The sequence below is a fragment of the Dipodomys ordii genome, unplaced genomic scaffold (assembly GCF_000151885.1).
Source record: "Dipodomys ordii isolate 6190 unplaced genomic scaffold, Dord_2.0 Scaffold151, whole genome shotgun sequence".
Classification (NCBI taxonomy): Eukaryota; Metazoa; Chordata; class Mammalia; order Rodentia; family Heteromyidae; genus Dipodomys; species Dipodomys ordii.
This window is the reverse complement of record NW_012267367.1, coordinates 2,709,787-2,731,765: the sequence shown is the minus strand read 5'-3', so window position 1 is coordinate 2,731,765 and position 21,979 is coordinate 2,709,787. Positions and strand designations below refer to the sequence as shown.

Here is a 21,979-nt window from a genome sequence, read left to right as displayed (position 1 = left end):
GGAGAGGCTGGGAAAGGATGTGAAGGGTAAACAAAGGAGGAGGCTGCAATGCTTGATAAGAAATGTACTCATTATTTTGCCCATGTAATTGTAACCCCTCTGTACAGTATGTTCACAAAAAATAAAAAAAATGACCACAGAAAAACACATTCTAATTCTATCACTATGTAACACAGATATTGAGTGACCTAAAAATGAAGCAGGAATCACTTAATGAAGGAGGCATTCTGATCAGAACTTTTTGATTATCGTAAGAGGAATGACAATTAGTTGTGGATGTTAGTACACTGCCACACTGCTTTGGTTAAACTGCTTTAGAGTTCATTTGAGAATAGTCATGATCTATAACTGTGGATGTTTATAGATTCAATGCCATCTTTGGGAGGCCTAGTCTTCAGAAAAAGGCATCACAAGGACTCAATATAAAATCAATTATGACAGTAGTTCTGCAAACAAACTTTTTTCCCCATTTTTCTAAAACAATGAATATACTCTTCCCATCTCAGGGAATACCAAGTTCTACTTTAAAGATAAAGAAGGAAGACACTTACGGAGACCACAGTCTCGGGAAAGCTTCTATTTCTTCCTGGGTATATTCATCCAGTCGTTTGGGCACTTTCCGTGGCTGAGGAAGCTCTTCCACTAAATTCTTAAGAATAGCTTCTGGAATATCCTATGTTAAACACATTTGAGACTAAGCATCTTTACTATACCTTTCTTAAGAATGAATTATTAATGCTTAGGAATTAAAATTAACAAAAGTAACCCCGCTTTTGTAATAACTATAAAACATTAAAAAAACACAACAAAAGCAAAAGAGCTCAAAGAATGAGCAAATACAATCTTTAATTTATATAAATCCTTGAAACAGTGGGCCAACAATATAATCCTATTATGATACACTGTTAAAAAAAAAGAACAACAACAAAACCTGTTTATAGAGCCAAATGTGGTGGTATATGATGCAAGCCCCAAACTGGGGAGGCGATAGCAGGAAGAATGTGAGTTCAAGGCCATATAGCAAGACCCCGACTCAAAACTATAAACAGACAAGCAAAACACCCAGAACAAAAAACTGTTTACTCCCTCTTCAGCTGTAACAAGGCGTTGCCTTGGTCCATGACCATTTTTTCACCGGTGAGTGTGCACCGTCTGCCCAGGGCTCACACACCCAGTGCCACTGCCTTTCCACTTGCCTTCATGTTGCTGGCAGTTCCTAGAAATGGCTCAAACTATGCACAGACTGGGTCGTTATCAACATATACAAAACAAAGACATCTACGGTAGTGGTTTGTTCTGAGAAGCGTTTTAAACATATTTTCATCTCCTTCCCATTGCTTCCTCCAGACATTCAAATACTCATGCATAATTGCAGATTCAGAACAAGCAGAGATGATGTCTGGATACACGAAACACTGTTAAGTGACAGTTTTTACATAGAGAGAGGGGCTATGTGATGGTTTTGTTATGAACTTTAACAACTATCTCATGCTTCTTTGGGAAGCCATTAGCAAAAGCCTGAGATCACCTGATAAGACAATTCTCAGCGCTGCTTACTCAGTGGAGGCTGCAGGTCACATGGCTGCTGGTAAATGTGTGCTAAACAATGGAATTCTGACAAACATGACTTTTCCAAATTTCCTTACCATTAAGAGGAATTTACTGAAATGAAACAACTGATGTGAAATGAAGAATTAAAGTTGTTGATTAAGCATTATACAGAATAAGAGCAGAAGAGCCTCCTTCAGTCTGCACACAGAGACACTGCCCAGAAATGCTAACTGACTGGATTTAGTGATGCTAAGAGTTCTTCACAGAAGGGGTATTAGCCTAATGAGTAAGATGAGAAAAAGAAATAGTGTAAGGGCTTGGTGATCACTTGCTTTGTTACTACTGTTTGTGTAGCAGTTTTTCTTTTCTTTTTTTTTAATGACAGGGTGTCATTATATCCCTCAGACCAGCCTGGCATTCACTATGTGCTCAGGCTGGGCTTGAACTCACTATTCTCTCTCTGCCTATATTGGGACTACAGGTGAGTATCACCATAATGGGCCATGTTTACAACTTTTTATTGCACAAAAATCTCCAATCTATAGAAATGCTGTGAGAATACAGGGAACACTCATCAGAATATGGTGAGATTACACTGAATACTTAAATTCCCCAAAAGTTAACATGCTATGTCTGCTTTCTGGTTTTGTCTATTTGTATACCCTTTCTGGGTGAACTATTTCAGTAACCTGCAAATTATTCAACTCTAAAAATTTCAGTAGGTATCTCCTAAATATAAGCATAGTCTATATATCTATGTCACAAGTGTATGTTCTACAAGGTGAATACCAATAAAATACTTTTCATCTATTAAATAGCATTTATTTCAACTTCTCAAAACTGGTTTCTTTCACATAACTTAAAATAAATTCACAAAATTTAGTCAAGGATTACACGATCCTTTAATATGAAGTTTCCTTGCCTTCTTTTTATGCAATTAGCATTTAGAAGAGGTCTATTATGTTGTAGAATCTCTTTATATTTGGATTTTCCCACATGTTTGTTCATAATGAAACCTAGGGTATTTTTCTGCTAGATGCCACATGGTTTATTTGGAATCTTCAGTGTTTCACAGCAAGGCAGTTCATATCACTTTGTCCCATACCAGCATGTCTGATCTTGGGTTTAGGGTAAGAATACCTCAAAATGGCTGTGTTCCCTTGATTCTTCTGCCTCAGTGTTTGACTCTTATTTTTTTTACTTTCTATTATTTTACTATTATCACTGCAGAAACAGAAATCCCATGCAAGTGTATAATCCATAATAACTTTGTCCTTTTTCTCAAGAAAGAATTCCTTGTTCAAAAGACAGCAGATACTAAGGAAAAAACAAAGAACTTGTAGACTCTTGTTAGCCTAATGATAGTTTGTTTTACAGCTTAAAACAGGATGACTTATCATTTTATATATGTGCATGTTTTATGTGTGTGTATTTAAAAATATAAAATATATCAGAAGTTGGGATACAATTATGACTAAACCTAGCAATATGAAAGGAAGAAAAAATGCTTAACAAAACATTAGTAAAGGTATCTTTACCACTGATTATGGACCCACCTCGTCTGGGAAAAGATGTAGCCTTTGCATCATTGTTCTCCTGTGAAGGTTTTTTGGCAGCATGCCATAAATAGCCAGTTTCACAATCTGAAAAACAGATATACTTAGTAAGAAAAACTTTACTTGGGTATAAGGAAAGGAAACAATTAGACAGGCTGACAAAAATTCATAACTATGGTTCAGCATGAAGGTCAGAAAGAAACTTAAGTAAATGTGAAAAGAATACAAAAGGAACTTTTATTTGTATATTATCATACTCTAGGCTGTTAATTATGCTATTTTTGTTTAGTTTTTTCATTTAATGAGGAAATATTAAAAATATTAAAAGATTAAATATTAAAAGAATCCACTTTTGTGTTAATTTTAGATAGCCTCAGAAGAAATTCTCTAGCCTGATGCATTAACTGGTTCAAATAATCTGTTACCCACAGCAGAATCTAGGATGCCTTCACCTGTTTCTTGCTGGTTGGTAAGCTTTCAATTCATAAATTAAGACTAACTATAGTTACTACAGACTAACTACAGACACACTCTGTAAGTCACAAGCCTACAACAAGAGTCATGGCTAACATTCTGGGGAAACTTACCATGTGCACACTACTGGTTAGAAATCTTTCTTATGACTCAGGGAAGTAGCCATTATAGCTAGACTTGTTTTGTAGATAAGGAAATGGATTTAGTGAAGATAAAGAATTTCCCTAGTTTCAGTTTTCTTAGTTCCCTAGTTGGAACTCAAACCAAGCATGCAGGCACCCCATATAGGCAGACACACTCTCTGTAACTTATATAGGGGCCAATGCCCTTTCACTCTATCACATCCATTCCCAAAGCGGTACTCTAGGTTTTCCATGACTTACTTATCCATTTTATAGTTCTATACATTGCTGGTATGAACATAATTTTGTGTACACTTGGTGAAGGCTATGTAGTTTTACCGTGTCCCACATTTCCTGGGTTGGGGGGAGTGCTCCTGGTATATAATATAGATGAATTTAGTATCAGTTCTTCCTGAAAGTACTGAGACTTTAGAAGTGTTAAGTTGATTTTTAATAATTTCATAAGACAATTTGATGTGTACTAGCGTCAAACCATGAGAAGAAAATGTATTACAACAGGGCTTCATTGCAGTTTCCTACTCCTTTTATTCACTTATTAAATCAGTATGTACCTTAGGACAGATAAAAGATAATGACATATCACATATATTTTCTATGTGAGTGCTGTATTGAATCTATGTTGCGGAGACTTTATTTTGATGTAGATTTATAATGTAAAAATTACAAGTAACTAAAATTCACGTGCTTAGTCCCACAAACCACATTTCAAGTGGTGGCTACTATGTGGCTACAGGCTATCACAGTTGATAGGACAGAGAGAAGGTTTTCATGATGGCAGACATTTCTATTGGACTGCACTGATCTAGGGACTGTTTATTTGATATTCTGAACATCCTAACGGTAAGTAAATTCTATTACTTTCCATGATCTTAGAAAATTTAGTAGTATTTATCTGAATTACTATGTTGGCACTTAAAACTTTTGTTCAATTAAAATGCAACATCATCCTCAAAGTAGTGAAAGTGATAAAAATGTAAAAATGTTACATGCTAACAAGGGGGAAAAGACATCATATAAACCCATGAAAAAATACCATGTATACACAATCTAGTTGGATAGACTTCAAGGATAAAGACTTTAAAACTTCAGGAAGTTCAGAAAGTAAAAAAGATAGAACAAGTATGATGAACAAATGTGAAAGAGCCTTATTCCAGGGCATGTGCCATTTATTTCACATAAAAGAATTGTATTAGATATAAAAAGTAGTTGCTGGGTGCCAGTGGCTCACACCTATAATCCTAGCTACTCAGGAGGCTGAAATCTGAGGATTGCAGTTTAAAGTCAGCCCAGGCAGGAAAGTCCATGAGACTCTTATCTCCAATTACTACCAGAAAACCAGAAGTGGTGCTATGGCTCGAGAACTAGGCTTGAGCTGAAGAGCGGAGGGACAGTGCTCAGGCCCAGAGTTCAAGCCCCTTGACTGACAAAAATAAAATAAAATAAAAAGGAGTTAACATACAAAAGGCTCTATGCTACAACTTACAAGGACAGGAAAACTTCTATGTACACTAAAATTAGAATTTACTGTCTAGTCATAATAGTATTTTAAAATATTTTTTAAAATTATACCCTATTTCAATATTAAGTCTATGTACATCAGATGTCCATACCAAGAAAATAATTCTCTGGTAAGTCAAATAAACCAAGTACTGATTAGCAAATTATGTCTGCAGGCACACTTGTCTGCTGTAGACAAACATAATTGGAAATAAAACAACTGACATCTTCCTTAAGAAGATAGTTTTTTTCTCACAATTAAAGTCAAAATTAAATTTTCTAAAATAGTAAGACCTTTTAATGAGGTAATAAAAATAGATTTAACTAAACTATCTTCTAAGCCTTTAGCAATTATTTGTAATTCATTTCAATGTTTACTCATAAAAATATTTGAAATAATTACTGTTAAAAAGTTGGACTGTGGTGCCTCCTAGTGTATGGTTAAAATGTGTGAATAAAAAAAGAAATTAATTTAGAAACTCCTTAAATATTTACAAAGTACTAAAAGTACAATTCATTGTAATATTTATGGTATACTGTCAGCATTCTTTGCTATCACTTTCAATATATAATATCCAAATCTTATTAGTTATTAAACATATTACAATAACATGCAATAGTCTAAAAAATACTAGCTACAAAACAGAATACTATTTCCTAAGAAGTGCTCTCTGAGCACACTTCTGAAAATCGATATAAATAAAACCAATAGTAGTGTACTGTCAACTGAAACCTTGAAAGTACTATAAGAAAACAAAAGAAAAATTCAGAAAACCATAGGCATATTTGCTGAGTAGAATTGCCCGGAAAGTAAATATAGGAATTAAAAAAAAAATAGGACTGCAGCTGGGCACTGGTAGTTCACTCCTGTAATCCTAGCTACTCAGGAGATTGAGATCTGAGGATCACGGTTCAAAGCCAGCCTTCACAGTAAAGTCCACAAGAATCTTAACTGCAAGTATGCACTAAACACCAGAAGTAGAACTGTGGGTCACATGGTAGAACACTGGCCTTTTACATGGTAGAGCACTAGCCTTAAGCAAGTTCAAGCTTCAGGACTGGTATACACATATACACACACACCAAATTTAAAAAAAAAAAAGGAAAAGAAAGGACAGTATCAAATTACAGTTTCTGCATAACAAATGAACCAGAATGAAGACACATTCTCTGAATCTCAGGAGGCTGAGCCCTGAGGGTCTGATACAAAAAAGTCTGATCAGAAAAGTCTATGAGACTGTTTCTCTAATTAACTACCAAAAAAGCTGGACTGGAGATGGGACTCAGGCACAGAATGACAGCCATTAGTAAAAAAAGTCAAGTGGGAGTATGAGGCCCTGAGCTCAAGTCCTGGTTTCGGTGTAATAAAAACAAAATAATAAAAACAAAAACTAGGAGCTGGGAAGGTGGCTCAGTGGTAGAGCGCTTGCCTTGCATGCATGAGGCCCTGGGTTCGATTCTTCAGCACCACATAAGCAAAAAGAAAAAAAGCCGGAAGTGGCACTGTGGCTCAAGTGGTAGAGTGCTAGCCTTTGAGCTGAAGAGCTGAGGGACAGTGCCCAGGCCCAGAGTTCAGGCCCCACAACCGGACCCCCCCCCCAAAAAAAAAAAACTAAAAACTAAAACAAAACCTTGAGCAGAGAAAGTACATAGGCTGGGAAAAGAGTAGATGTTAAGAGTCAATAAAGTCTACAAAACAGAAAATGACATAGGCAAATATAAATCAGAAAGAGGCTAATATAGTCAATATTAGGAAAAAACAGACCTCATTATAAATGTTAGTAGAGATAAATAAAGTTAGTGTACAATGACCTTGACTTATTCTTCAGGGAATATCATAATTCTAAAGTTAATCTGACTCAATTTTCAAATGTACAAAACAAAAAACCAAGATTGTAATAATAATAAACTAACAGTGTAACAGCAATAAAATCCATAAACAAACTCTCAGATAAACAATATATTAAAAACTTATTTAGCGTGTTTGTTAATATATACAGATATATGCATATATACATAGTCACATAGGCATAAACATCCACATCAGTCTATCATTTCTCCAAGGAATTTAGCATCTATATCAGTCTATCTTTTCTCCAAGAAATTTAGAAAAAAATTAATCATATACTAGGTTATACAGATATTAAGAAAAGAAAGCATAAGAATTATTCAATTAAATGTACAGTGTAATAAAGAGCAGTTGGAAGATACACATAGAACTAAATGATAATGAAAATACTACTTATCAAAGCTTGTGTGACATACTTTAAGTGAAGTTTTTGCAGCAGTGAATGGCAGTTACATTAGAAAAGAAGGAAGATTATTTAAAAGCTTGAGTCTAAACCAATTGTCCCCAGATGACAAATAAAAACTCAGTAGACTTACTGCCACTGGATCCCTCTGGTGAAGCTGAGCAGCTGTTACTTGTTTAAATCCACCAGGGTAGCTGTTAAAAGAAGCAAGATAATTAAACTGGGTGTAGGCTATGATATTGTATACTTAAAACTGATCACTTTTTAATAAATTATTTCTGAACTAAGATAATTATTAATGAATTAAATAGCAAGGCTATTCCTAAAATGACCAACTACCTCAAAAGTACTTTTACTTTTAACTTTCTTGGTAGAATTCTATTATTGCTTGTAGTTTTAGTCATTCATTCATTCATTCATTTCCTATAGGTAGTTTATCACTTTTTTTTTTTCTGTCTGTCATGAGGCTTGAACTCTGTCCCTCAGCTCTTTAGCTTAAGTCTTGTGCTCTACCACAGCTCTACTTCTGGTTTTCTGGAGATCAGTCTCATGGACTTTCCTGCCCGGGCTGGCTTTGAATCATGATCCTCAGATCTCAGCCTCCTGAATAGCTAGGATTACAGGCGTGAACCACTGGCGCCCAGCAGTTTATCACTTCTTGATGAAAAAAATAACAATGAATCAAATATATCATGTTAAATGATAACATATTAAGTTTAAAATATCTATAAATCAAAATATTTAAATTACAAACTATGGAAGGGAAGGCTTAGGAAGATAAAGTGGCACACTATTTGATTCTGAAGTCAAATTTTATTTGTGTGTGTATGTGTGTGTGTGTGTGTTGGGGCTTGAACTCAGGGTCTTGCACTCACTTGGCTATTTTGTTCAAGATAGCACTCTACTTGAATCATTAGAGGTAAGTCTCTTAGATTTGTCTGCCCTGATTGGCTTCAAACTTTGATCTTCAAATCTCAGCTTCCTGAGTAGCTAGGATTACAGGCCTGAGCCAACAGTGCCTAGCTCCTGTTTAATGGCTGTTAAAAGGCCACTACTATATATTTGCCTAAATAGTATCTCCTTTGTTCATATAAAATATGATATTAAAATATGGATAAAATGGAATAATACTGAAGTAAGCTTAATAATGTGGATGTTTTAGATTCAGGTCTAGAAACTAGGCTTTGCAATTCATTTTCTCATTATAATATTAGCAACTTGTTTTACCCTTACAAAACAATACTTACCGAATCTGCTTCATAATACTGTATGTATCAAGTGGGAAAATATTTTTTAAATAGCCTAATAAATTCACCATCAAAACACATGGATATACACAGGATTTTTTATCCTGAATAAAGTTTCAACATTTTTTTATGCAATGGGGAAAAAGTGGAAAGTCAGTGGAGTGAGAAAATAGAATTTTACATAAGTGTGATTTCATCCAAGAGAATTTAAAAACATTCTTAAGAGGACTGGGGGCATCAGATTTTAGGAATAATATATAAGAAAGCTTAGAGATTTGCTGAGAAGGATGGTTCATTTTCAAACTGATTTGATTTTGTTTCGTGGAATTTGCATTAGAAAAAGAAATACCAGGCTAGACTTCTATTTCTGTCTTCTTTTCTCTTCATGGAAAGCTATATTTTATGCTAAAAAGATAATTCTATTTTTTAAAACACTGGGATGGCAAGTTCTAAGGCAAAACGCCATTTATGCTATATTTTAGGAGCTTGGACTTCATCCTGAGTATCTGGAAAGCTAATGTAAAATTCTGAGTTGGGAACAATTTGAATCATGGAATACTCATCGACTTTTATTAGTGAAAAATAACTACATTTTCCCCCTCCACTATGAGATATCCTGGACAGAGTGAGGTAAATTGATTTAAAATACTAGTTGTTAAATTAATGAACACTACTGAATGTCTACTGTCCTGGGTACTGGGGCTGCACAGACAAATATGCCAGGATCCTGTCCTTAAGAAAAATGATGACATAAATTCTCTTGCTACAACTAACAGTAGGCCATAGTTCTAAATCATGACAATATTTTTCAGATGGCAAAAGAGTCAGATGTGAAAATTTACCTCCAACTCATGTAACCCCTAAAAAAATTAGAAGTGGACATTTACGAAAATAAAGATTTTGAGACTAGAAGTCAGAAGAAATTACAAAGGAAAATGTAGAACTAATCATACAAAGATGAAAAAGTATCATAAAGAAAGTTTATAGTAAGCCAAAAATACAACAGCACATTAATAATAGCTAAAATATTGAGAGAATAATACGAAAAATAGGGAGCCCCATTATTATGCAAATCAGAGTTTAAGAGAGGCTGGATATGGCAGTGAATGTCTGTAATCCCAGCTATTTAAGAGGTGGCCATCTGGAAGATTACAGTTCCAGGCCAGGCAAAGAAGTTAGTGAGCATGGTGTTTCATACCTATCATCTCAGCTAAATAGGAGGCACAGCAGAAGAATCATAATCTAAGGCTGGTTCTACACAGAAACATGAGTGCTAGACAAAAACAGGTTACCTGTCTGGTTTTTTGTTTTTTTTTAAATCATGCAGTATAGTGCCTGCTTATTAAGTGTAAGGCTAAGTTCAAACTCTGGTTCTACCCAAACAAACAAACACTGGAAGAGACAAGTTTCTAATTATTTATAAAGGCAAATACGAACAACAGCACATATCTCACAGAAACCACGAGAGCAGTGAGAGCCCGGAATGATCAATTTCAGTCCTGATTAGTATATACAGCAAAGTTATCTGTTAGGTCTGAGACTGGAATGTGAACTTGGTACCTGCCGCTCTCACTCACTGACTTGTGATCTACCAACTGAGTCATGCCTCCAACCCCAAATTACACTAAACATCAAAAGAGAGCTTCTACTATAAACACAAAAGAAATGTATGACCACTAAGCCAGCGATGTATCAGATAATAAAAGAACACTACACATACTACACACACACACACACACACACACACACACACACACACTACACACACATACATACACACACACACACACACTACACACACATACATACACACACACTACACACACACACACACACACACACACAGACACACGAGGAAGAGATACACAATGGATTTACCTCCTTTTTAGATAAACAAATACTGTCGGGTAGTATGGCAGAGTTGTGTTTGGTTTACTTCAGTAAATTATACATGTAATGTGTGTAAAGGCAGTCCTTTTTTAGATGGTAGCAATTGAAAATACTTTTCTTTCTTTTAAATAAGAGCAACAGTGTTTTAAAATTCAAACATTTTCAGTATCTACTTTTTTTATTGTGAAAATACTGTACAGAAGGGTTACAATTACATGGGCAAGATAATGAGTACATTTCTTATCAAACATTGTAGCCTCCTCCTTTGTTTCCCCTTCTCATCCCATCCCCCCCCCAAAAAAAGCTTTTTTTTCCCCCTTTGTGTCTGGTCGGGGGCCTGAACTCTGGGACTGGGCGCTGTCCCTCAGCTCTAGGTTAAGCCACAGCACCACTTCCAGCTTTTTTCTTTTTGCTTATGTGGTGCTGAGGAATCAAACCCAGGGCCTCAGGCATGCAAGGCAAGCGTTCTACCACTAAGCCACCTTCGCAGCCCAGTATCTACTTTTTGACAACATGATTTTCTTACCCAGTATGAGAGGAATATACTTTTTGTTCCCATTTATTCCCAGAAAATGCAATATGCCTTGTGTTCATTATGACAACATGATCTCCACAGTCACCTAGATTTAAAAAGAAATAAAATACACTTGATTTAAAAAAGTAAAAACTTAAGAAGTGGTCTTTGTTATTTATAAAGTTATCAACCTGCAAATAATACACTTGGGAAAGAAAAAGCAAGCCATAGTATACTGCAATCCTGGAACAGATTTCAGTTACTTTTTTTATACATCACCTAAGCATAGAAAGAGTTGGCTGGCCATTTGGAAAAACCTCAACATAGGAAGCTAAAAGAAATTTAATAAAGATGCCAATAACAACAATACATCTTTTAGAGGCAAATGATTATCCTATTCCATTCTTCACATTTATAACTCACTCTACCAAAATGGTTATATATTAGTACTCTTAAAAACCTGAAATTTTCTTTTATAAATAGAGAAAATGGAAACAATATGTATGTTAAAAAAAGACAAATTGAAAACAAATGGTACATATTACAGTTGATTTTTATTTTCTTCAAAGGAAGAGGACAATGGAACATTTATGGCTTTATGCTTGCTTAACAACTGCTAAAGGCTTTTTCCAGCCATATTTAATGAATTTTTAACTGTCATTCTCCACTATGACTATAAATGTATTTGACAGAACAGATGACCTCAAAAATCAAAATATATGCATTGCATGAATTTCCTCTGGAAAAATACTGCTAAGTATGCTTGTGACTGTTCCTTTAAGAACAAACTAAAAAGTCAGCAAGAAGTTTTTCTTGTAAATTACTACTCATGACAAAAATCAGGTAATCTGAAACATTTATTAAATGTATATTTTACAAGGGAAAACTTCAAAAGATTCTAGAAGTGTATTTAAGAAAAAATGCTGCTAAAAATAAGAAGTATAAGTAAGTACAGTATATAAACTCTGAAGATTACATAGTAGAATTTCATGCAGACTGAAATCAAACAGCAAAATGTTCTGAGAGACCATATTCCACATGGACAAGGAAGTGTGATTTCATCACTAGAAGACAGAACACAGTGGTTTGAAGGAAAGATCTGAAAAGCTTGCTGTCAGTAGACTCAAAAGGAAAGGCTTCTAGTATTTGGCTAAAGAAATGTTGTTCCTCTTCCTTTCCCTAATTCAGATAAACACATATTCAACACCAGGGAACCAAAATCAAATCCAGTGACAACAGGGGGAGAAACATACAAAAGAAACAAAAAAATCACACAGCACATTAAAAACAACAACAAAGAAAAACCTCTTGTGTCCATGTCTTGGAGTTCCTTTCACTTAGCATCATCTTTTATGTTCATATGTATGTATCTATTGAGCTATTCTGCTCATCTGCTAAGATTATCCTAGATGTTTACTATTGTATATATGTTTATCTGAATTAGGGAAGGAAGGGGAACAACAGAATGCTGAGACAAAGGACAAGGGGGAACCAATGTGACAGCGATATTCACAAGACAGTATTTTGGAAATGATCTGAACAAATGGGGGGAGGGAAAGTAGGAGAAAAATGAGGGATGGGGTAACAAGTTTGACAAGAAATGTACTTATTATCTTACTTATATAACTATAACCCCTTTGTATACCACCTTGACAAAAAAAAAATGGCAAAGTGACATGGTGGGTTCCTAAGGCAAGTGTTTATGGAGATACTCAGAGCAGATCTATTCCTGTGTTTTGGCTCGGACTCATTTTTCCCCCCTCAAATTTGCCTGGGAGGGAAGAAGGTAACATTGACTTCTATGGACAAGGTACTAAGTGAGGCATTTCTCATCATACTGGAATTCTCACAATGATCATCTCCCTCGTTCCCCTGCCCTGCCTTTCTTTCTTTTTTTTTTTTTATTGTGATTAAGTGATTACATAATTTCCGGAATTTCACAGTATTGTGGAATAATGATGTTCATTTAAAGTCACAAGTTCATTCTAACTTTCCTGGAGCAAATTGTCTATCACAGTCTTTAACATATAACGGTGTTCACATGTTATATACCATATATGTGATCAGCAGCATGGGGATATTTAGTAGTGGTTCAACCAGATGAGTGGGAGTTCTTTGTTTCTTAAGTCCTGTTAGTTTTGTCGTATTGCCTAACATTTTGGATTTAGCATTCGCTTATCAGGGAGACCATGTACCGTTTGTCTCTTTGTTCTTGGCTTACCTCGCTCAACATGATTCCTTCTAGCTCCATCCATTTCCCTGCAAATGGCATTAATTTGTCATTTCTAATGGCTGCATAATATTCCATTGTGTATAGATACCACAATTTTTGGATCCATTCATCTGTGGTGGCCTGCCCTGCCTTTCACCATCTTCCACCACTACCAGGATTTGAACTTTGAACTTGGACCTTTGAACCTGGAGCTTATATTGGCTTGCTTGCTTGGCTGGTGCTTTACAATTGAGCCACTGGCTTTGGAGATGGAGTCTCAAGCTGGCTTCAAATCTTGATCCTGAGATCTCAACTGAGCAGCTATGATCATAAGTGTAAGCCACCTAGCTCTACTTACAACTGTCTTACTAGTCTGCTTTCTCTACCTCTACTCTTTAGGATATAGAGCCTTATCTCCATTTCCGGTGGGTTTTTTTTTGGGGGGGTACTAAACTGGAAATAAGAGTCTCATGGACTTTCCCCACTATGCTGGCTTTTACCCGATCCTTAGATCACAGCTTCCGGAGTAATCAGGATCATAGGCATGAGCCACTAAGTATCCAAGCTTTCTCTACCTTCACTCTTCTCCACTTTTATATTTTAATGAGCAAAATGAGTCCAAGGTTAAACTTCTTGTCTAAGATTGCATGGCTTATAAGTGGCAAACTTAAAAATTTTAAACCCAACACTAATGACTTAAAAACAAGTTTTACCCTTTCACTACAGCCAAGATGGCATGCAAACAGTATTGCCTCTCACTAATGGTCAGACACTCTTTCTGGTAACCTAGACACACTTTATTGCTTGTCTAGGTTAATTGCCAACTTTGTACTTTTCCATATCACCATGTACCAATTGCTCCTGAGGTCCTGGAAAGGGTAATTTTTTTAAAAAACAAGTTCCTTTATGTGAGGTAAGCCACATCACTTGCTATTCCTAGATGTTATTCTAGGATCTCTAGTTAATTTCACTAGGAATGCCTGCATGATGTAGCTTCACTTGTATCCATATATTGGAACTGTGAGTTTCAACATACATATCAGTTATATCTTTCCAATATAAAAATCAACTTCCTCAATTCTACAAATATGAGTAAATTTATCTTTGGATTAGAATACTTTGTTTTAGCAAGTTTTTTTTTTTTTTTTGGGTCCAGTCATGGGCCTGAACTCTGGGCCTGGACACTATCCCTCAGCTCTTCAGCTCAAGGCTAGCACTCTATCACTTGAGCCACAGCGCCACTTCCGGCTTTTTTTCTTTTTGCTTATGTGGTGCTGAAGAATCGAACCCAGGGCATCATGCATACAAGGCAAGCGCTCTACCACTGAGCCGCCTTCCCAGCTCCATAGCAAGGTATTTGTATGATGTTACTTCCTACTTAAAATTAGATCCTTCCAGGATGGGAAGCCTTTTTCCCAAAGGCCATTTGGATATTTGTATCTTTAGGGCCATATAAAATTATTAAAACAGATAGAGGGGCTGCAGGTAGCAATGAGAAGCATTGTGTGCTGTCCTTTCAAAGAGCAAATGATTTCACCAGCAGTATAAGGTGCTGGTGTGTTGTGTATGGGTAGGGCCATATATGGCTAGACGTGGAAAGAATGAACAGACAAGCCTCAAAGACACATGTGTGCATGCTTGCATGGGAACAAGCATGTGTGGAATATGGGAGATCACCAGAAATGTATGCGAATGTGTGTGCATGTGTATTACACAGAAATCACAGGAAAATGCATGGGAGCATGTGCATGTGGCAATCACAGGAAAATGCAAGGGAAGGATTTTGGGGGCTTTATAAGGGCTTGATATTCCCTACTCCTGTCTTTTATAATGAGTAGTATATAATGGCTAGTACTGTAACACTACTAATAGCAAAAGTGTTAGTCTCAAATTCTCCCCAAATCTATTTCATGATTCTTTTTCACTGATGAAAATAATCCACTCGCTTTTTATTATATACTTACTAATGTTAAATACTGGTCTTGCTACTGGGAATATAGTAATGAAGATCACTTAATTCCTTGTTCCACATAGAGGTAGTTGGACAATAAAAAACCAATAAAATAAATAAATAGAAAACATGCCAGGAGGTGGTAAAGTTAGGGAAATAAAGAATAATGGGGGTGAAGATATTATGAGTTGGTATAGTGTTTTTTCATCAAGTTTTCATTTCTTTGGAATAAATTTCTAAGAGTGCAACTGCTATGCTATATAGTAAACACATGTTTAGTTTTTTGGTTTGTTTGTCAGTCTTGGGTCTTGAACTCTGGGCTTTGGCACTGTCCCTGAGCTCTTCAACTTAAGGCGAGTGCTCTGCCACTTGAGCCATAGCGCCACTTCTGGCTTTCTGGTGCTTTATTGGAGATAAGAGCTCACGGACTTTCATGGCCAGGCTGGTTTTGAATCGTGATCCTCAGGTCTCAGCTTCCTGAGTAGCTAGGATCACAGGCGTGAGCCACCCGGCTCATGTTTAGTTTTATGGGAAACTGCTACCCTCTTTTCCAGTGTCTGTATCACTTCACATTTCTACTGCATTAGATGAAGAATCCAGTTCTCGGCCTTCTCATCAGCATTCACTACCACTGTTTTTTATTTCAGCTATTCTGCTGAAATTTTACTGTGGCTTAAATTTGCATTTCCCTAAGGTTTATGTCAGACATCTCTTCATGTATTTTGCCCATTTTCAAATTAAACTATGGAGTTTTTTTCTGGTAAATTTCAACAGACATCTTTATTCATTCTAGACACAAGTGTTTTGTTGATTACATGGTTTACAAAAATTTTCTCCCCATCTGTATCTTGCCTTTTCATTACTTTCAGAGTCAAGTCCTTCCTTTTTTAGCACAGTGGTTTTCACACTGTATTTGAAAGTCTTAGGGTCCTTAGAAAGTAACATGGCGAGAGGGGCCGGGTCTTCTCTCTCCTTCAAATAGTGCAGTATTGCTTTTAGAAACTTAAAAGATTTGATGTCAGAAATGTTTGAAAAATAGCTATTCCAAATGAGTGATAACTAAGTTTGGCTTTGGACTTTATGCTCATTTCCAGTTTTGGAAGGATAAGACATTCAAATACTCATTTTACCATTATTTTTGGCATCCCTACCTTGTATATAACTACTCTGACAGTGATATGTAGGTTATCATAAAACCTTAGTGCAAAGATTTACTGTCATGATACCAAAGCATGTTGTTAAGACGCAATGCTGATTTTCAAAATTCACTTCCAAAAGAATTAAGTATTCTAGATACAATCTTAAGCAAAAATGAAAACAAAAACAAAAAACTCCATCGGTGCTTTATAGAATGATACTCTAGGAATAAGGTGTAAAATAAACATGCAGTTTACACTGCAAAGTTAAAATGATCTGACAGTCACCTTTTCCAACAGACTAAACCTAGCTAAACAGTAAGGGAGACTAGTTAGGCAACTTTATAAAAGGTATACACAAACCCAGAAGGCAGAATGCTGGATCAGATCATAAATCGGAACTTTTCTGAATTCTGATGTTTGCATTAATAACATTACCCTTTCAGAACTGCAACTTTTATTCCATTCCATGCAGATGAGGAAAATTGTCAGGTAATATAACGTTAAGGAAAAGTTCCCCTCCGTTTCTTTTAAATGTTCACATATTCTAATGAGCGAATCTGTTAGCAGAAGTGGAGTCTGCTTGAAGAGCAAGTCACAGTCCACAAATTACCACCTGCTTTCTTTTGATTTAATGGTAAGAAAAATTAAACACATTAAAATAGTTTTGAAGTTTCAAATTTAGAAGGGCAATTCTAATTAAAATTACAAGAGGATCTTTTTCTAATTTCCTATCATTTGCATGTTGATCCACATTTTCCATAAAAATTAACTTTGTAGGGATCAGGGGTGAACAACAGTGGCAAAGAGCTTGCTTGAGGAGTTTAATCCTTGGTTACCTGCCCCTTCTCCCCCTCATACCACATGATGGAAAAAAATAAAACAAAAACCTTTCTAAATGGACAGTTGATTTTCTTTTTTTTTTTTTTTAAACACTTTACAAAGGTCCATTTGACAAATGAAGTTCAAATATAGATAATACATGCAGCTAGGCATGGCTAGAAGTATGACCATTTGTAATAATATTTTCCTGGAAAACTGTACATGAATTTCCAAATGAACATTTTCAGCAATTATGAGTTTGGTAAACTAATAAATGTTAGAAATAAACTTTGAGAAAACAATGTATTCAGAAACATGGAGATTGCTTCCAAGCCAAGAGATGCGGCCCAGTTTAAAATTTGATTGCAGTGACATCTTGTGGCCATGAGTAGTTCTGCTGATGTAAGTTACACATTCAATATACTGAGAGAAAAAAAGGAATTCAGTCTTTAAATAAAAGCACAAGTATGTTTATCGCAGCATTAGTGACCATAGCTAAGATATGGAACCAACTCAGATGCCCCTCAGTAGATGAATGGATCAAGAAAATGTGGTATATATATATATGTAATGGAATTCTATGCCTTCATTAGAAAGAATGACATTGCCCCATTTGTCAGGAAATGGAAAGACTTGGAAAAAATTGTATTAAGTAAGCCAAGCCTAAAGAAACATAGGTTCCATGGTTTCCCTTATTTACAATAACTAGTATAAGTCTGGGACAAGCAGAAAAGGTCAAAAGCTATGTACACATGACCATATAAGATGATGTTACGTGAAATGAACCCCAAGATAGGGACATAGTGGTATTTTTCTTTCTTGCTATTGTTTTTAATGTATTTATAATGTATTATGTCATTTTTTTTTGTTTCTCTTGTATGTTCTTCCCCCATGGTACAACCCCTGTTTTCATTGTATTTGATGTCGGTGCCCTGTATCTTGTATATACATTTTTCTAATTTGAGGAAGGGAAGGGAAATAATAAATGTTGAAATAAGGATACAGGTTGACCCATTGTAACAATGAGATGTACAAGACACTATGTTGAAAATGAACTTTACAACTTGGGTGGGGAGGAATTGGGGAGGTGGAGAGGGAAGGGATGGTAGGGGGAAAACAGGAGGAGGTAAAAATGCTCGATAGGAAATGTTCTCATTACCTTACTCATTTAACTGTAACACTTCCAACAACAAAGAAAAACCTCTTGTGTCCATGACTTGGAGTTCATTTTGTTAGCATCATCTACATGGTTATTATATACATGTGATTTCTTGTTTCTTAACCTTAACGTTCTTAACACTGTGGTATATCCCCTGTTGTCTATGTATTTGATTTTGGTGCCCTGGTATTGTATATACCTTTGTCTGAATTAGGGAAGGGAAGGGGAACAACAGAATGGTGAGACAAAGGACAAGGGGGGAACCAATGCAACAGTGATATTCACAAGACAGTATGTTGGAAATGATCTGTACAACTTGGGGGGTGGGTTGGGGGAAAAGGAAAGTAGGAGAAAAGTGAGGGAAGGGGTAACAAGTTTGACAAGAAATGTACCTTACTTATGTAACTGTAACCTCTCTGTACATCACCTTGACAGTACAAAAAAAAAAAAGAGTAAAACTGACAAAAAAAGCACAAAAATCTTGCAAATTTTCTAGTTTCATGATAAAACTATTTTCTATTACTGGAAAGGATGTTCTGACAGGTGGCTATAATAGTGCTTGTAGTGGTCTAGCAGAATGCATATTCATTAGTATTTAGTGAGTGGTAAGAATTGTAAGGAAGCAGAATTTTAATTGAATGGGTAGATGATAAATGATAACTGCTCTACTTAAGAAGGAAATTAGGTGATTATACTAGTTCCACTTTCTCTCAAATTTTGTATTAGTGTTTCTATGAAGACAAACTAGAGAAATACCTTTCTTACTACTTGCTGATACTATTCCTGAGGAAAAGCAGCCAGTGTGACTCAATCATTCTCAAGTGGACTGTGATGCTCTACCTTCTTGCTACACCTTTCACACTACCACCAAGTGCCACTTTTGGTCTATTCGGTGTTGTATTTCCAAAATTATGTATTTGTTAGTGAAATCATTGTTTGTAATGGGTGTGGGTCTTCAAAATCATCTGGTATATAACAGACATATATGTTCCTCCTAACCACCCAAGGCCTTCTGCTTCTACTGATAACTATATGGCTACTGACTGACTGATAAAAATATAGCGACTAGAGGCTTAAAGGAATTTAATCCCGAACCTTCTCCTAGAAGCAATGGTTCAGTGTTCACTAATTCAGTGTTCATGATGACCTTATAGAACATGACGACTCTCAGGAATAACAAGAGCTGGCTATACTTATAAAACATCTGTTTGATAGAGTCATGGCACAAACTATTTCTCAGAAGCATGTATTATTGTAGTAAATACTTGAAAGACAAAGCTTGATTTAACAAAACCTTTGGATTTGTAATCTATAGAGATATTCTAGTGTACTGGCTTAATGTTATTGAAACACTCATTAAGTGGAGGAACAGATTAGAAGAGCTAGTTTGACATCTAGTGGACTAAACAAACAAACTCAAGACAACATCTAGTGTTACAGAGGAGGAACATCTAGTGTTACTTTTAATATGCTGTTGGTGGGAGAAGATGAGTTTAAGGACTGACTAGCTTCTCATGTACCACTGATTATTGTGCCATGTCTGCATTTTGGAAAACCTTTTTGAGGTGTGTACTGAGAGAAAGGTACAAGAATATTGGTAATTTGTAATGGGGGGAGGCAAAGATAAACAACCAAATGTCATATATATTAGTCACATTTATTAATCATTATCATTAGCTACTAGTAACTCTATACACAGACACATGAATACTTTTATATGTTTATTACACCTCTAACTAAAAAGGAAGGCAAAAACACAATCAGTTGTAGCAAATGCTATTGATAGGAAAAGGGAGGTGAGGGTTGAGAACTGACCTATGGACCTGGTAATGAAGTACCTCACTATCCAAAGTCAAGTCGAACCCCCTACTCTTCTAGAATGAAAACAAACTCTTCTGTTGTAGAAAAAGCATACAGAAAAAGCAAATCTGTTCATCTGAAACAGTGAAATGTAACCTTTCATACCTAGGTAGCTTTCTATAGAGTTCTGGGAAAGGATTGTTAGAAATAGCATGATTAATTTTCTTATTTTCAAAGGCTCTCTAGTTACATGCATGCCATTATGTGAACCGATATGTAAAACAAGAGCATGTTTGATTTGCTATTGTTAATTTCTACATGTAGGAAAATGTCATAATAAAACCCAATAAAGCAATAAAAAAAATTCCATCTTGGGCTGAAAAACTATGCATGCTAATGACAGGTGTAAAATGGTACTCACTCAGTTGATGGTACATAGGTTTATGTAATCCCTGAAGTTTTACCGATGCTACAGCAGCCAGTTTGCCAGGAGGCTGCATTTTCCCATCTAAAAGATACCATATTCGAGCAAAAGTGGCCCATTGCTGGAAAACAAAGAACAAAATGAATAAAATTGAAATATTTAAATGTATTACTGTAGCCCATCATCTGTACACTTAATTTTAATAGTTACTCTGAAAAAGAGACTATCACTAAATTTTTTTGTGATTATTTCTAATTTTTTTGTAATTGGAGACTGTTTTCTTTTGGTAGGTCTGTTATACTGATGGTAGGACCATTATTCTGGAGTGTTCCTGAAGACAATTCAGGAACTGAGTTCTAGGGGGAGAGTTACATAAACTCACGCAAGCAGGAGTTAGTCTGAAGTTGACCATATTTAAATTTTAAATTACCTCTTATGAAACTTTCTTTAGGTTGCTTCAAATATAGAACATATTTATCTGAACTCTAAAAAATACCAACCCAAGCAAGATCTAGACTGGACACTTTTATTAAATAGCTCCACAAGACATGAAATAATGGTTTTATCTATTACAAGCTTCACACATAAGCAAAAAGTTTCACTCATCTAATTTACTACTCACTTTGATACTTTTGTTGAAAAAAATACTTCCATAAAAATACAATGAGCTGCCACAATGTCAAATTACTACAACATTACTACAACATTTACTACAAAAAAAAGGGTCTGATCTCACTTCCTGTATTTCCCTTGTCACAGGTAGAACAAAAAAATTTGACGGAAGTATACTTGAAGTGGCACTGGGCCAAGTCATTTTGGGCAAACAAATCCAAAATGCACTCCTACTCTTCCTCTAGAAACCTGCTTCACCCCTATAATATGCTCTCCCATCAGTCCAAATTAAAACAAAAACACAACCTAAACCAAACCCGTGTGTCTTCTTTTATGTAGATCAACACTAAGCCCGTTAAGGCAGCCTACTGGTTTCCGCCTCAAAAATACCTGATCACTTTCCAACAGCTCCGGGTTACTGCCCTTCTGATGGGTTCATTCTCTTGTCAGTTCCCCCGTCCCCCCCCCCCCCCCCGACCTCTGCTCCCTCTTTTACTAAGAAAAAAAAATCCCCTATTCTTCCAATAGTTGTTTCCAACGTCCAAAGCGATTCGCTTTGGTTTTTCCACCTTCTCTCCTAATACTCTTTCCCAGGGGGAACCACCATGAAAAGAACTGAATGAAAAGAGCGGGGACACGTTCCAAGAGAGGGGAGGGGAGAGGAGAAGAGAGAGGAGAGGGGTGAGGATATAGGAGGGGAGAGGAGAGAGGGGAGAGGAGAGGGAAGAGGAGAGGAGAG

The 21,979-nt window shown here is 36.0% G+C and overlaps 1 protein-coding gene across 1 annotated transcript in view; it reads right to left on the bottom strand.

The window, feature by feature from the left end:
• The window catches only part of Mrpl13 (mitochondrial ribosomal protein L13), a 31,550-nt gene that overhangs the window by 9,089 nt on the left and 482 nt on the right, over positions 1-21,979 (bottom strand). The window contains exons 2-6 of the mRNA XM_013032250.1: positions 20,626-20,749; positions 11,137-11,230; positions 7,607-7,667; positions 3,108-3,194; positions 552-673 (exon numbers count right to left, since the gene is read on the bottom strand). Coding sequence (XP_012887704.1) covers positions 552-673; positions 3,108-3,194; positions 7,607-7,667; positions 11,137-11,230; positions 20,626-20,749 — 488 coding nt within the window. The remainder of the gene's footprint in view (positions 1-551; positions 674-3,107; positions 3,195-7,606; positions 7,668-11,136; positions 11,231-20,625; positions 20,750-21,979) is intronic.